The sequence below is a fragment of the Meriones unguiculatus genome, chromosome 6 (assembly GCF_030254825.1).
Source record: "Meriones unguiculatus strain TT.TT164.6M chromosome 6, Bangor_MerUng_6.1, whole genome shotgun sequence".
Lineage (NCBI taxonomy): Eukaryota > Metazoa > Chordata > Mammalia > Rodentia > Muridae > Meriones > Meriones unguiculatus.
Window position 1 is genome coordinate 20,562,175 of NC_083354.1, and position 14,535 is coordinate 20,576,709.

At 43.1% G+C, this 14,535-nt stretch overlaps 1 protein-coding gene across 5 annotated transcripts in view; it reads right to left on the bottom strand.

Moving 5' to 3' along the window:
- Nucleotides 1-239: 239 nt before the first annotated feature.
- Nucleotides 240-14,535, bottom strand: part of Vps13c (vacuolar protein sorting 13 homolog C) — a 149,519-nt gene continuing 135,223 nt past the window's right edge. For 4 of the 5 annotated variants that reach the window (XM_060384831.1, XM_060384833.1, XM_060384832.1 and 1 more), the window contains 4 exons: nt 9,651-9,739; nt 4,480-4,603; nt 2,590-2,673; nt 240-2,286 (listed from right to left, as the gene is read on the bottom strand). In XM_060384831.1, coding sequence (XP_060240814.1) covers nt 2,185-2,286; nt 2,590-2,673; nt 4,480-4,603; nt 9,651-9,739 — 399 coding nt within the window. In that variant the 3' untranslated portion in view covers nt 240-2,184. Of the gene's footprint in view, nt 2,287-2,589; nt 2,674-4,479; nt 4,604-9,650; nt 9,740-10,666; nt 14,532-14,535 lie in introns of those variants that run through there. The other variant, XM_060384834.1, reaches the window with a different exon arrangement.

Genomic DNA, 14,535 nt, shown 5'->3' on the forward strand with positions numbered 1-14,535 from the left:
CCTGCTGCTCTCTCTCAGGGGCGGAAAACTGATGCAAGGCTCAGTGCAAAGCAGCTTCAGTGTGGGAAGGGGATTCAGAGCTCTGGAAAAGGCTTCCCTCCCCAGCTCTGTGGAAAGCACTCTGCAATGTGTCACCTGTCTTCTGACAACCAAAGGATTAGAAGAGGAACCGGGAAAGTTGAAATAAAGAAGAGTATGTGACTTCAGTGTTCAACACAAACACAGAGATCTCACACATAAACAATGCAGCAATGTTTTATTTCTCTCAGAACTTTATAAGCAAGTCAGTGCCTCTGAAGGTGTTTTTAAAAACACAACGCACCTAATTACATCCAACCAGTGGATATACTTCTGTCTCAGAAAATTGTATCAAATAAAAATGTTACAGATACCTGAAGGTAGTCAACTGAGATTATGAGTTTATAGGTTTGGTTGTTCATAGTCCAATGTTCTGTACATTTGTTTCTGGAATAAACCATCAGTGCAATATAATGCTTTAAACATTAACTATACCATCGACCACTGGGATTAACATGAAGAAATGTAATCAGACATTCAAATTCCTGATTAAGTCAGTTTTAAAGACACAGAATGCTACTGTACTTGCTGGAAGGCTTATTACCACCTTCTAGCTCTAGAAAGTTCAAATTAGGTTTAAAGCTATCAGGTTCGTATGTGATGATTTTCTTAACAGAAATAAAGGTATTAGGCCAGACACAGTGACACAAACACCATTAATCCCAGCACTTGACAGGCAGAGGTAGGCAAATCTCTGTGAGCTCAAAGCTAGCCTGGTCTACATGGTAAGACCTATCAAAAGAAAGAAAAAAATGGGGGAGAGAAGGTGGAGGGCAAAGAGGACTGAAGAAAGGAAGAAATTGAATTGAAAATCCAACAACTACCAAAAATCAACCCTGATTTGTGCACGCTCCCCTTAGAGTGACATGAAGCAGCCCGGGGGGAGTTAGGAAGTCTTCCCTGGCAGTCTTAGAGGCATGACTGATCCTGCATCCACAAAGGCACCACAAGCCAAGAGCACCCACACCTTCACCTCATCACTGGTTCATGCTTTAATTGTCATGTTCAACATCCTGAACAAGGCTAAAGGGTCCCCCAAGGAAACTAACTCCCTCCGAGTCAACAGGCAGCCCCTACGCCCTCCTGAAGCCACCAACAGGCAGCCTGACACCCCTACCTGCCCTGCCAGCACTTAGCCCGGACCAAATGCAGTTCACCAGGAGGAAGGACAAAAGCTTACATGAGTGTTTTGATGCACACGGGAACACCCATTTCCCAACTCTATACAGACCTTTAAAAAAAACTTACATAATAAAACAAGTAAAGATTTTTTTCATTCTTTCTAACAAGTGTTTAAAAGACATTTACAGGTATGCATTAAAATTAAATGTTAATTTATGGCACCCTTAGCAGTCTTTTATATTCTAAAATAAATCTCTGGGAATATACACTATTGTATTTTACATATTTCTGAATGCTGAGGTGCTTATGGTGCAATGTTTCCATTCCCAAGAAACTAATTGTGCCCGTGAGCTCATCTTGAAAAAGACCCAACTGACACCCAGTGGGTGCCTCGCTATAGACAACGGCCTGAAGCTTCCAGATTGCCCATATTCTGTGACTAGAAGGAGAAAAAACAGTATCCATGTACCCAGTATCCTATTAGAAGAAAAATAAATTTTACATGAAAAATAGAACACGCCATCCCTTCTTTTGGTGGCATTTTTTCCATCAATTACCTGGTTTACCAAAAGTGTTCTCTCAGCTCAATTATTGTACAAATTAACTTTAAACAAATGTCAGAGTGTCCACTATTTGTCTGGCTAACTCCTGTCAAAGAACAGGCCTCATTTTAAAAAGCTCCTTTCTTCAGTACAGACTAATTACAAACAAGCCCACCAGTCTTTGTTGCATAATTTTAATATTAATGAACATCTCCCCCCGAGTCTGAAGTGGTATTTCTTTGAGGTCTGACCTACACAGTGCAGCAGCTCATCCCTAACATATGCAGAGTTGCAAAACCAAGACTCCAAACTAAGACTGGAAAGGGGAAACCCAGGGCTGGATTTCTCAGAGAAACAGAACCGAGGGACTGCTGGAAATTTTCTCTTTAGCAGGACTCTTGCAGTGAGTGTTTCCATCTCAGAAGCCTTGTAAAATCTGTGGTCAAGATGGAACCTGGGGCCTGAGGAGCTTCACAGAAGACTGCCTCATCAGCTTCTGCTGGTGCCTGGCTGACTGTGCGCTCTCAATGGCATCAAAGGCTCTCTGGAAGGCAAAGCAGGGTTATCAACTGCAAAGATGGCCTCTGGCTCACCCGGGGGCAGGGGAAGGCAGGGATGCCAGAGTCTCCACACAGGTGTGGACAAGGACCGGGCTACCACCCACCCACACAGTATGAACCATGACCCTTGCACTTCGGTGAGTTCGCAGCCTGCCATTCATAGGAACATTAACACGGAGTTACCGGCAGTAGAGACTGTGTGAGAAACAATGGCTACCAGCCGTACAGGCTTGCCACAGGTCTTCCCGCAAAAAACCTTGAGGGGAGTGTTAAAATGAACACTTTACCTTCGCCGTGATGGGATCCTTGAGGTAAATTTTCCGAAGAAAGCCCACATTGGCACTGTCTTTTTTGTGGAACAGACTCTGCTCCTGTTTTTAAAAGAAACAATGACAGAAGAAAATTATTCCTTAGAAGAAAAAAAAAAGTACCATAATCTTTAATAGGATGCTTAAATGTCAACTTATTTTATAAGCACCACACCACTGGAATGCGTACATCAAGGACAACATGAAATAAATCCTTGCTAAAAGGACAGCGATTGCTCACCAGAGTCGGAATTTATAGACCCATTTGTGTAATTAAAGGCTTCTGCAGGCAACAATAAATAGTCTTCGGGATCACAGTGTGACAGTGCATGACAACTGACAGTGCAGTGGCAGACCAACAGGTAAAACTCTCACACAGCATGAAAACACACTGAATCAATTCTTACCAGGGATGTGAAGGCACCGTGAATAAGAAGGTGAGTAAGAATGGATCCCATAAGCTTCCATGTTTGAATATCTGGGGCCTTGTCAGTGGAAATATTTGGGAAGGATTGGGAGGTGTGGCCTTGTTGGAGGAGGTGTGTAAATAGGAGAAGGCTTTGAGGATTCAAAAGACACACAGCCTACTCAGTCTGTCTTCCTCTCTGTCTCCTACTTTCAGATCACCTTGTAAGTGCTTAGCTGTTCCTGCCACCATGCCTTTGTGCCAGAATCGTGGACTCTCACCCTCTGAAACCATGAGCCCCAGTTAAACTGTTTCTTTCTTATAAGCTGCCTTCTCGTGGTGTTTTTACCGCGGCAATGGAAAAGTAACTGGGAGACCAGTGGTAAGGAGGGGACCGTAAAATACGCATGGGACAGTCTGCCCCAGCTCCAGAACTGTGTCCTGGCAGGGCACTCTGCGCTGCGCTGCTCTGGGTGAGGTCTGCCACAACACAAACGGGCAGGCCGACCCTCGAGCCTCGTTTGTAAATGTCTGTAATGACAGAAGTGAAGGACAATCATTTCAAACCTACTCAAAAGCCTATTAAAGTCTGTGGAAAATGTCGTGTGGAGGGTTTCAGGAAAGGGGATAGTACTGTTATTTAGGCAAAATAAAGATGCTTCAAAAATTACCATATTTAGAATGCCAGTTCTGTACGTTTTCTTAAGAGAGATGAAAATACATCTAGAATAGAATGTGTGTGTGTGTGTGTGTGTGTGTGTCTGTCTGTCTGTCTGTCAACAGTGAGCAGGCCTGAGAACCCAGCAAAGAGGAGGTATCGCTTCTGCTAACTCCATACTGTGCAATGGAAAATTCAGCACAGACACAGTAGGACATGCAACGCTTAAATCGTATTTGCATTTCATGTGCACCAAATTATTGACAGAGCTGTTTAGGCCTAGTCAATTTTTAACTGTTTGTGTGCAGGTGACAGCAGTGTGCATGCTACAGTCCATGTGCAGAGCTTAAGACAACCCTGTAGGGTCATTTCTCTCGAGTTCCAGGGATCAAACTCAGGTCGTCAAGCTCGTAGAGCAAGTGTTTCAACTTGTTGAGCATGCCACTGACCTTGGACCTACTTATTTACTTTCACTGAAGCACTCAAGTCTCCCAATAGCTTAGCAAAGAGAATATTTCTAAAAATATCTAAGATTATAGCAAAATGGGTATGCCCATAAAGAAACAAAACCTCCTACTCACTAATGCTTAATTGTACTGAAAAGCAGAAGCAGTTCTGGCAGATAAATTGTTATTTCACTCTATGTCGGGAAATACAGTGACACAGAGTTAGTTGCTTATTGACAGCTCAGCATGCACTAACACAAGACAGCCACAGCCCTGCTCCTCCATAGAGTCTGCCTCTGTGACCGTGAGGCGGCCAGAAAGTACTGACTGAGTCTCTGGTCTGATGCGTATCTTCTTACCTTCACTGAAATCTTCAGCAGATTTTCACTGACTCCGGGAGGACAAACAAAATCTTCAAACAGACACTGCCAGTCCACAGACATATGGCCTAGGATTTCAACTTCCTTTATAAACAGTACTCGCCTATTTCGGAAAAGAGAACAAACATAAGCACAAACCAGCTCCACCCCTTGCTCTGCTTAGTAAACAACAGAAACTGACCCGCGAAAGAGTCACGGGGGTCAGAGAGTGTGTTCAGCCTGAAGTGGGGTAGGAAATCTTTATCAGCCTCCTCACCCCGGGGCTCAGGGAAGAGCCGGAGGTGGGGAGGATGCTGTGAACTGCTGCCTTCTGGACACGACATGGCTACTGCACTCAGGAACCCAAAGCCACTGTGACTACCATTACAAGATGTGCACAAGATGAAGCCAGCCCAGATCAGTCTCCAGACCCCATTGCTGAGGAGGCCCTGTCAGTAGACAGTTCCTTGGGGAGGGAGAATCATTCTGTCTTGAATGTGGCCACTAATAGGTTCCCTACGCTCCATGGATGACCCATACTCATGTATATACTAGCAGCAAAAAATATACCTAGTGGTTTCTTAAAAAAAAAAAAAAAGGAGGAGGAGAGGACATGAAGTTGAAAAGGAAGCATGTTGGAGGAGAATACAAGGGCAGTTGGAAGGGAGAAATGGAGGCAAATGAGGTCATATTGCATTGTATATATGCATGGAATTCTCAAGAATAAAGAAAATTTTTAAAAATTAAAAAGTTCACTTATAGAAAAGTATTCTATAAATACTATAAAAAAAGTCTACGTAAATGTCAAATGAAGTGCAATGTAACTCTCTACCTAACAAAATGGACTTTAGAAATCCCCCTTCTGTCAATCTTGCAGAATCCAGGAATGTAGTTTTTGGTTTGATCCAGAGAAACTCCTGAGAGGGGAATCACATGTGGCACACGTGAGGCGCAGAACGCACCCTCACGCGGGAGGCGACAAGCAGAAGCCCCTGAAGAAGAGTTATTTGGGATATTCCTAATTGCTCCTTCCTGTCAGTCACGTAAGCCTTCCAGCCAAGATAGATGGTGCAGGAAATGTCACAAGCCCAAATGTCAGCAGAGGCTCACTTCGGACCTACTAATAAATACTAGACTTGAACATTTTAACGCTAATGTAAACCACACGAGGAATGTCTCATTATGCTCAATAGCAATAAAAAAAAAAAAAAACATAATCCTTAAAGGACACCCACACTCATTTCCCACTCAGTGTGTCAGATTAATAATTGATATAACTATACTTGATTTTTAAGTCTCCACTAAAGACAGCAAAACTAGAAATGTAGGTTTGTAAAATCAAACAACATATAGGTGCCAGAGAAAAGAATGAAGATGGGAACCCTGCTTGTGGGGCACCCCAGGCTTTGAAGGGAAAACAAGCACAAAAGACAATGTCACAGGTTTGGAGGACTGGAGAGGGAGCAGGCTGCTCTGGCAATGTGGAGGATGAGTCGATCACTGACAAATTCTCCTTAGAAAGAGGCAGGCATCGTTTAGACGACACAGACACAAGGGCAGATTAATAGAAAGATGGCATTGTGTGGTACTGAGAATTGTACTCAGGGCCTTACAGATGCTAGGCAAATACTCTCTCTTAGCTCTGGCCCCATGCATCTTGTCACTCTCTGTTTTGAGGCAGGGTCTCACAACATGGTGCAGGCTTGCCCAGGACCCAATCTGTACCCTAGTCAGGCCTTGACCTAGCAGTCCTCCTGGCTCTCTCTCCCAAGCAGCAGGGATAACAGGCCTGCGCTATCAACCTCAGCAGGAGGAAGGGCCTATGGAGGAATGTGGAGCTCTGTGGCTGGAACACCAGACGCATACTCTGGCAAGAAAATCACCTTAAGGTCTAATCTTAGAATGATATTAGTGTCATCTTGAAATTAAAACTTTAACATGTGGGTAACTGGACAGCCTATGAAGGTTCTTTAGTTTAGACATACTTCTGGTGACGAGCAGAGAGTAGGAGCACAGGGCACGGAGTAGAAAATCAAGACAGAGACTCATAACCAAACCTTCGGCAGAAGGGGAGTTTGTATGACGGGGAAAGGATAGGAGCCCCACAAGGACCAAATATATCTGAGCACAGGGGTTTTTTCTGAAACTGTTGCTCCAACCAAGGGCCATGTATGGATATAACCTAGAACCTTTGCTCGGACAAAACTTGTGGTAGCTCAATAACCAATTGGTTTCCCATAGTAAGGGGAACAGGGACTATCTCTGACAGGAACTCAATGGCAGGCTCTTTGACCTCCCCACACCCCAAGGGAGGAGCAGTCCTGCTAGGCCACAGAGGAGGACTTTGCAGCCAGCCCTGAAGATACCTGATAAAACAGGGCCAGACGAAAGGGGAGGAGGTCCTCCCCAATCTGTGGATTTGGAAAGGGGCAGGGAGAAGCTGAGGGAGGGAGGGTGGGATTGGGAGGGAATAAGGGAGCGGGATACAGCTGGGATACAGAGTTAATAAAATGTAACTAATAATAATAAACAATAAAAAAAATAAAGTGGAAAAAAAAAGAAAAGAAAATCAAGACAGGCAGTTCCTAAAGCCAGATGGGGACACTTTGACAGTCTTATTTGTGACAGTGGCTCTAAGGAAAGAGAATAAGCTAGATTCCGGGTGTTCAGGAAGGCAGGCCTGAATGAACCTGCTGATCGGTAGACAGGGGAATTAGAGCAGGCCCCGACACTGGTTCTCAGGGGAGTGCTATGAGAAGTTTGGACTCGTTTGGGACCGATACCTACAGGACCCCTGATCCTTGCAGAGCAAGAGTCAGCAGAGTCGTCCTTCATGTGACACTTTCTTTTTTTTTTTTTTTTTTTTTATCAGTTACATTTTATTAACTCTGTATCCCAGCCGTGTCCCGGTGTCCCGATCCCTCATTCCCTCCCAGTCCCTCCCTCCCTCCCTCCCTCATCTCCACCGTGCCCCTTTCCAAGTCCACTGATGGGGGGGACCTCCTCCCCATTCATCTGATCCTGTTTTATCAGGTGTCTTCAGGACTGGTTGCAAAGCCCTCCTCTGTGGCCTAACAGGACTGCTCCTCCCTTCGGGGGTGGGGAGAACAAAGAGCCAGTCATCGAGTTCCTGTTAGAAATAGTCCCTGCATGTGACACTTTCAATACCCACACACACTCTAGCCAGTCTCTGATGAACATCCTCCACACCTCTGATCTGAAGCCCAGCTCAGTTTCAGATATCAAAGCCGTGTGCCAAATGCAACTTGCTATTTTGTGCATTTCTGAGCTCTCTCTTCTCCTGACCATTCCAATAACATGCTCTCCCACCATCTGAAGTCTCCACGCTCTCTAATGCTCCAAGTATCACAGTTTAAATCTTGTCATCTCCTATGTGATACACTGTGGCATGGAGTCTCCAAGATAGCCACTCCAGATTATTTTTAAAGTCTGTTTTAATTTGTAAGTGTGTGTGAGCGTGTGGGTATGTGCACTGAACTGCAGGTACCCACAAATGTTGGAGGCCTCGGCCCAGTGTGGGTGCTGAGACCTGAATGTGGGCCCTCTTTAAGAGTAGCAAGTGCCCTTAACTGCCAAGCCGTCTCTATAGCCCCTGTGTTCACACCTCAATTAATGGACCCATAAGATGACTGAACAACCTTTTCTTACATGACTAGTTGGTTAACCTCTTAAGAAAGAGTCGTTTCAAAGTTTGGATTCTGTAGTTCTCCTTTTCTTATTTTTCTCCTCATCCAGTTATATCCAGATCCAACAGTGAGGAGCTGGGTCTGCAGCCCAGTGGAGAGCACTCACTTAGCAATCATTACAGCCTGGGCTTGGTTTCCAAAGCTCAGATAGAGGGACAGTACCTTAGAGGGAAAGGATGAGAAGGATGGACAGAAGGAGGGAGGAGGAAAGTGATGAAAAGAGGGAGACAGAGAGAGCGCGAGAAGGAGGAAGGGAGGGAGAAATAAAGCAGAGTGTGCCTACTCTAAGTACTCTGCTTGAATCCTACAAAACACAGCACTTTGGAAATTACTGATCGACAGTAGTTACCCGGAGGTACATTTATTTCTAGAGTAAATCCTGAGACATTAAGTTTGATATTGTACTGAAAGGGTTAGGCTAACTTTGTAACCTATATGTCTTCTAAAGCCTGTAGTTTTGAGTTTTAGGTCCAGGTTAAGCTAAAGCCTCTTAGTACCTTTCCAGAGAATGGAGGAATGTGACCCTATCTGTGAGGACAGATATAAAACAAAGCAAGCAAGCAATGACCTTCACTCAGCAAAAAGAACGACCAGACCCTTGTCTTCAAGATAGTGTTTCTTAGCAATGAAACCAGATGGCCTCAATCCTTCTGAGTAGCTCCTGACCTCCAGCCAAATCTTCAAGGATGAGCTAACCACCCCACCTTCAATTGCAGCTGCATCCACACTTGGCAGGACTGGCCAAGCTTGAGCATCTAAGACTAACCAATTATCTTACTTTATAGCTTCCTCATTCAATCCTAAATTGCCAAAACTGCAACTTCAAATTTCCCGCCATTTTTCTTTTAAAAACCTAAAGCCTTTGTCTCCCTGTGCCACTCTTTGCTAACCGGCAGGGTGACCCCACTGCGCAATGGTTAAATTAAACCTCTTGCTTTTGCAATGAGTTGCGTGGTCTGTGAGAGTTTCTGGGAAGGGCGCGATCTTGAACTCCTGAGCTGTGAGACCCCAGGTCTTACAGTATCACAAATCCTTTTTCTCTGGAAAAAGTGTTTACTAATTCCAAAATACTCGGAAGGAACTTCGGATGGGCACACAGGAACAACACGCTTAAACGGGATTTGCCAATCTCCCAAGTAAAACCTCGTAAGATAGTAAAGTGACATCACCCTCTTCAGTGGAAGAGAGCCCTTACAGTGACATCACTGCATGATGAAGGCTATGCGCACTGTGTCTCAGTAGCTGCTGCAGCTGGATAAGCCCTAAGCCAAGCTGGGCCAAGCTTCTGCATCTCCAGAATGAGGGGCTTTGAACACACACACTCTCAGACAAATATCTACAGCTGTGCTTCTGTGATATGGTAACGGTCCTCATACCCTGAAGTACAGTTTTCTAACCCTCTGTCACTGTAGCCTTTGAACGAGCTCCCATGAACACAGCTGGGTGGCATCTGGAAGGCAATACCTGTTTGTAACCATAAGGACTGCCCTCTTGTTCCCAGGAACAGCACAGTGGAACTGGTAGGTCTCATCTTCCAACTTTTTGATTTGGTTCTGAAAAAGAAAGAAGAGTTAAGACTTGGGAACTCCACATATTTAAATATTTATTTATATAGTAGCTGATGATAACCAACTACTATAGGAAAAGGTACATTAGAAACAAAACTAGAATACTGCAATTGGTGTCTGAAGCAAGAAAACAACTTATTTACAAGAAGTTGGCAATTACTTTTCACTATTGCCTTAAAAGAAAATGTATGTAATGCTTACCAGGTGAGCATCTGAGGAAAAACATTTTGCTCTTAGTAGCTTAAAAGGTTTAGAACTGTCAACCAGAAACAATCACACATCTTAAGCATATATAAATATGGTGATATAAAATTGCTATATTAATGTCTCGGTGGTCCCTAAAAGGCCCCTCCCTGGCAAGAACTTGGGATGGCAAAGAACATAAAATTTAGACATGATTCTTTTTACAGGAGGGTCTACATTTTAATTTCAGGTTCCTTCGAGAAGTCTGTGACCCTTCTTAAAAGCTAAGGCCCAGTGACAGGAGAGATGGCCCAGTGAATAAGAGCACTTCTCTTTCAAAGGACCCAAGTTCTATTCCCAGCACCCATGCAAGAGTTCGCAATTGCCTGTAACTCTAGTTTCAAGAGATGTGATGCCCACTTCTGGCCTCCAGCTCAGTCATGCACCTGGTGCACAGACATACACTCAGGCACAATAAAAATAATTAATTTTCAAGAAGCTAAGACCCTACCATTTATTGCACAGGGTTATCTACTACATAGTGGTAAGCCTGCAGGGTGTTTGCTGTCTCTGTGTATTTGGTCGTGTAGATTATGCACAAGTTGAAAAGAAACGTTTTTGTATGAAATTATATTTCTGACTAACAGAAACAATTATGGACTCAAAGAATTTATAGCATTTCAAATATTTGCAGTTTATTTCTAATGCACAAAATCACCCAAGTATAAATTGTAGCCAATAAAATATTTATTTTCTTTTTCAAGTATCTTAAAACTATTGACTTAGTCAATACACATTAAAAACAACAAATAAGTTTTTTGTAACAAATACTAATGAGTGATTATAGATATCACCAGTAATGTGCGATTAAAGATCAAATAATACATGGCATAAAATACAGAAGATAGACACACTGAATGATTGAGACCAGTACACTGCATGACCGAGAGCACACCTCCAACAGCCTTAGGGTCATATGGTCAACACACGCGCAGCAGAGAAAGCACACCTAGTGTTGTGATTTCAAAGCTTAAGTTTATCTTTCATTTGTGGTGCTGGGGATGAAACCTACGTTCTTAAAATATGTCAGCCACTAGTCATTCCTTGCCGATTACAAAAAGCCATGAACAAGGATTGCAAAAGCCACGAAAGGTAGAGAGAAGCAGAGCTTCAGAACATGTCTCGGAGAAGAGATGGGCACCTTTTTCACAGTTCACCCTTGTGAATTAGCTACAATATTTTGCCATCGATGCTCTGGTTTCTTCAGAGAAAATGGAAAAACAGAATAGGACACTCTAGTAATGCAGTGCCTTTAGCTGGAGCTGGGAATGCACACATGAAGCCAGAGAAGCCAGCAGGAGCAGGGAGGCTTGCTTCTCTCCTAACATTTCCATTGTTTATCAAGCTGTGCTTCAACCACCAAAAGCCTCAAATTGATCACCAGGATACACTGGAAAAGCTCTTCTCAGTGCTGCTGAAGAGCCACTAGACTCTGAAACTCAGAGCAAGATTCAGTCACTGGGGGGAACAGGAGACCAGACAGACCAATGTAACATTCTCTTCCGAAACTCAACACAAGTAAAATTCTGCTAAAGGAAAGGGTCCTTTCCTATTCATTTCATCCCTCTCAGCTTAATTCTAAGGAACAGCACAGGAGTAGAAAAGCAAAATGCAAATGTACAGTGGTGTTTATCACAGTTATCACTACCAAGTACAGTCAGGAACCAAGGTCAGGAACCGAGAATGGTCAGATACACAATGCAAGATTACCTCCGTGAGTGGACAGGCAAGGGTTAAAGTGTTAAGGAAACATTTCCATACATGAAAAAAACATACTTAGATAGAAAAAGCAAGGAACACCACTTTAAGTCTTACATGACCATTAAGAACCATCAACGAAATAAATAATAAATAAAACCCATCTATATACACATACATATATATACAGGTACAACATAAGCAGCATTATCTTAAGGGAACACTGGAGTAGACTGTGCTACAAACACATGGCGTGTGAGTAAGGATTTTCACAGCCGAGTAGTAGAAAACAGAGGAATGCTTGGTGGGTTAAAACAAACAAACAAACAAACAAGCAAGCAAGCCAATATTACAGTAAGAGCGAGGAGGATATGGCCTAACATTCCAGGACTCTGTAGATTTCCACGTCTGGTTACACTGACTCCCTTACGGAATCAGTCCAGCAGAGTCTGAATAATCAGAAAGTGCTTCTTACTCAGCTCACTGTCACAGCAAGATGGGTGAGAGCGGCGATGGGTTAAACCTCTCAGTTACCCAGGAACGAACCATCACTACAGCAATCCGCTTTCTATTTCTTCCAATAATTACTAATAAACTGAGATTAATGTTTAAAGAGTTGTCTGACATAACAAAAACTAAAAAGCCATGTGAGATGACTATAGGCTTAGCGAAAATAACTTTTTTTTGCTTGGTAGTGTACATTTATAAAAAGAGAGACCACAGGAATCACCCAGGAGCCAAAAAAATAAAATAAGACATAAACAATACATAGAGAAAAAGACCTCATGTTTCAGAGGATCACAAAAGCCTCAGTAAAATTGCAATATATTCAGGAAAGCTAAAAATTGTGACTGTCACACAAGGAGCTACAGCATCCAGGGTGATGGATTGTGCTTATTCTCACAGAAGCTGCTCACACGGGCCTTGTAAACACACGAGAACACTGTGCCTGTCCCCAGTTATCCAGGCACGACACGTTTGTTCTGTTTCTGTTTTTGCTACTGTTAATATTTATACGTTTCTCTACACTTGGTCCCACAAGCACAGAAGTCTTGTTCTGAGGGGAATGTGGTGATACCAGGGTTCAAACCCAGGCCTGTGAGTGCTAGTTTACCTGAGCTGTACCCCAGCCCAAGGACGTCAGTCATTTCTTTTGTCTGTCCAGTACTGTCTGGTCTTTGGACGTCAGTTATGTTCTCTTCATAGTGTTTGTTTTAATGTAAAGCGTTCAACTAATTGCTATTTATAACTATATGTTTAAACACATATAAATGCACACCTTTAATCCCAGCACTAGGGAGGCACAAATAGGAGGATCTGTGTGAGTTCAAGGCTAGCCTGGTCTATACAGAGAGCTCCAGGCCAGCCAAGGCTTCACAGTAAACTCTACCTTAAACACACAGACACACACACACAATCCACCTAAAAGTTTGTATCTTAACAGCTTCATCATCCTCAAATATATATTAGGGATCAGCTTTCTACTTTGGTTTCAATTTTAGTTTTTAGATAAGGCGCTGTTAAATCACAAAATTAAACATTTCCATTATTTATCTTAAAAAGAAATTAAAGTATCATTTACTTTGGGAATTAACTGAGGTATAAATGATAATTTATGACTATTTTTTGCTCACATGGAGAAATCTCTGGGGATTACTCTTGTGAACTGCCAGTGGCGTGTGCTTCTGCATGTAAAGGTATGACCACAGTATGTGTGGAGGCCTGAGGTCGTTATCAGGTGCCTTCCTCCTTTACTGTCTTTTGTTTACTCTGATTCTGAGCAGGCCCTCTCACTAAATCAGCTGCTCACAAAGTAAGTGAGCTGGCTGCCAGCGAGCTCCAAGTTCTGCCTGCTTCCTGACCCCACTCTAGAACTGAAGCTACAGGTATGTGCCACCACCACGCCTGGCTTGTCTGTGGGTACTGGAGACCTGAACTCAGGTATCTGTGCTTGCTAGTAAGGACTTTAGCAACTGAGCCATCTCCCCAGCCTCTAAGAGTTTGTTTATACAAGGGAAAGTATCTGTACATTCAGCTGCCACAGAGGTAATTTGCCTAATCACATGTTCTTTTACCAACTCTACTTACAATAATTAAAGCTAGTAATTATGAAGTAAGCAAAACCAACAATGGGGCTCAGTTTTCCAAAAGCATTCCTGCTAAATACTAAGGGTGCAGACCACAGAAAATTACTTCATTTATTTGGCCATAACTGAGTCAAGAAAGAAAAAAAAAATACTGAAGGAACATTCTCCTACAACTCCTATGCCAGGTCTCACCTCAGAACTAAGGACAAGCTCAGAGAAACTGGCATATTAGTTATGAAAACACCATGTCCCAGGTTAATAGCTCCATGACTCCAGTACATTCAGGGTAACATGTGGGGCAGAACTCTATGTAATTTCATCATCGAGTTTCAGAAACATAAAGATACAGTCACTGCACAGAGCCTTCCTTCTCAACTTCATCTATGTGTACACAAACAACCTAATACACAAAGTGATACAGTTTCCACAACTGCAGGAAAATATCTGCTCTGGGCTCAAGACCCTTTTTAACCCCACGCCCCAAACCCGCAAGATTATTTCCTGCACCATGGAATCTTTTACACAAATCTCTTAGCCCTGTGTAGAAACAAGAAGTCACATTTTCAACTATGGCCAAGCCACTAACTATTACAAAAAGCTCAGACAGAAGTGACAGTTATAAAGAAAATGTCATTAAAGTCCACCCTCAGTCTGATTCACACACAGTTAAATAGTAGTAGTTTGATTTGAGTTTTAAGGATGGAATCAGGCAGTACAGGAAACATTTACTCCTGTGTTCCCAGTTCTTGCTGT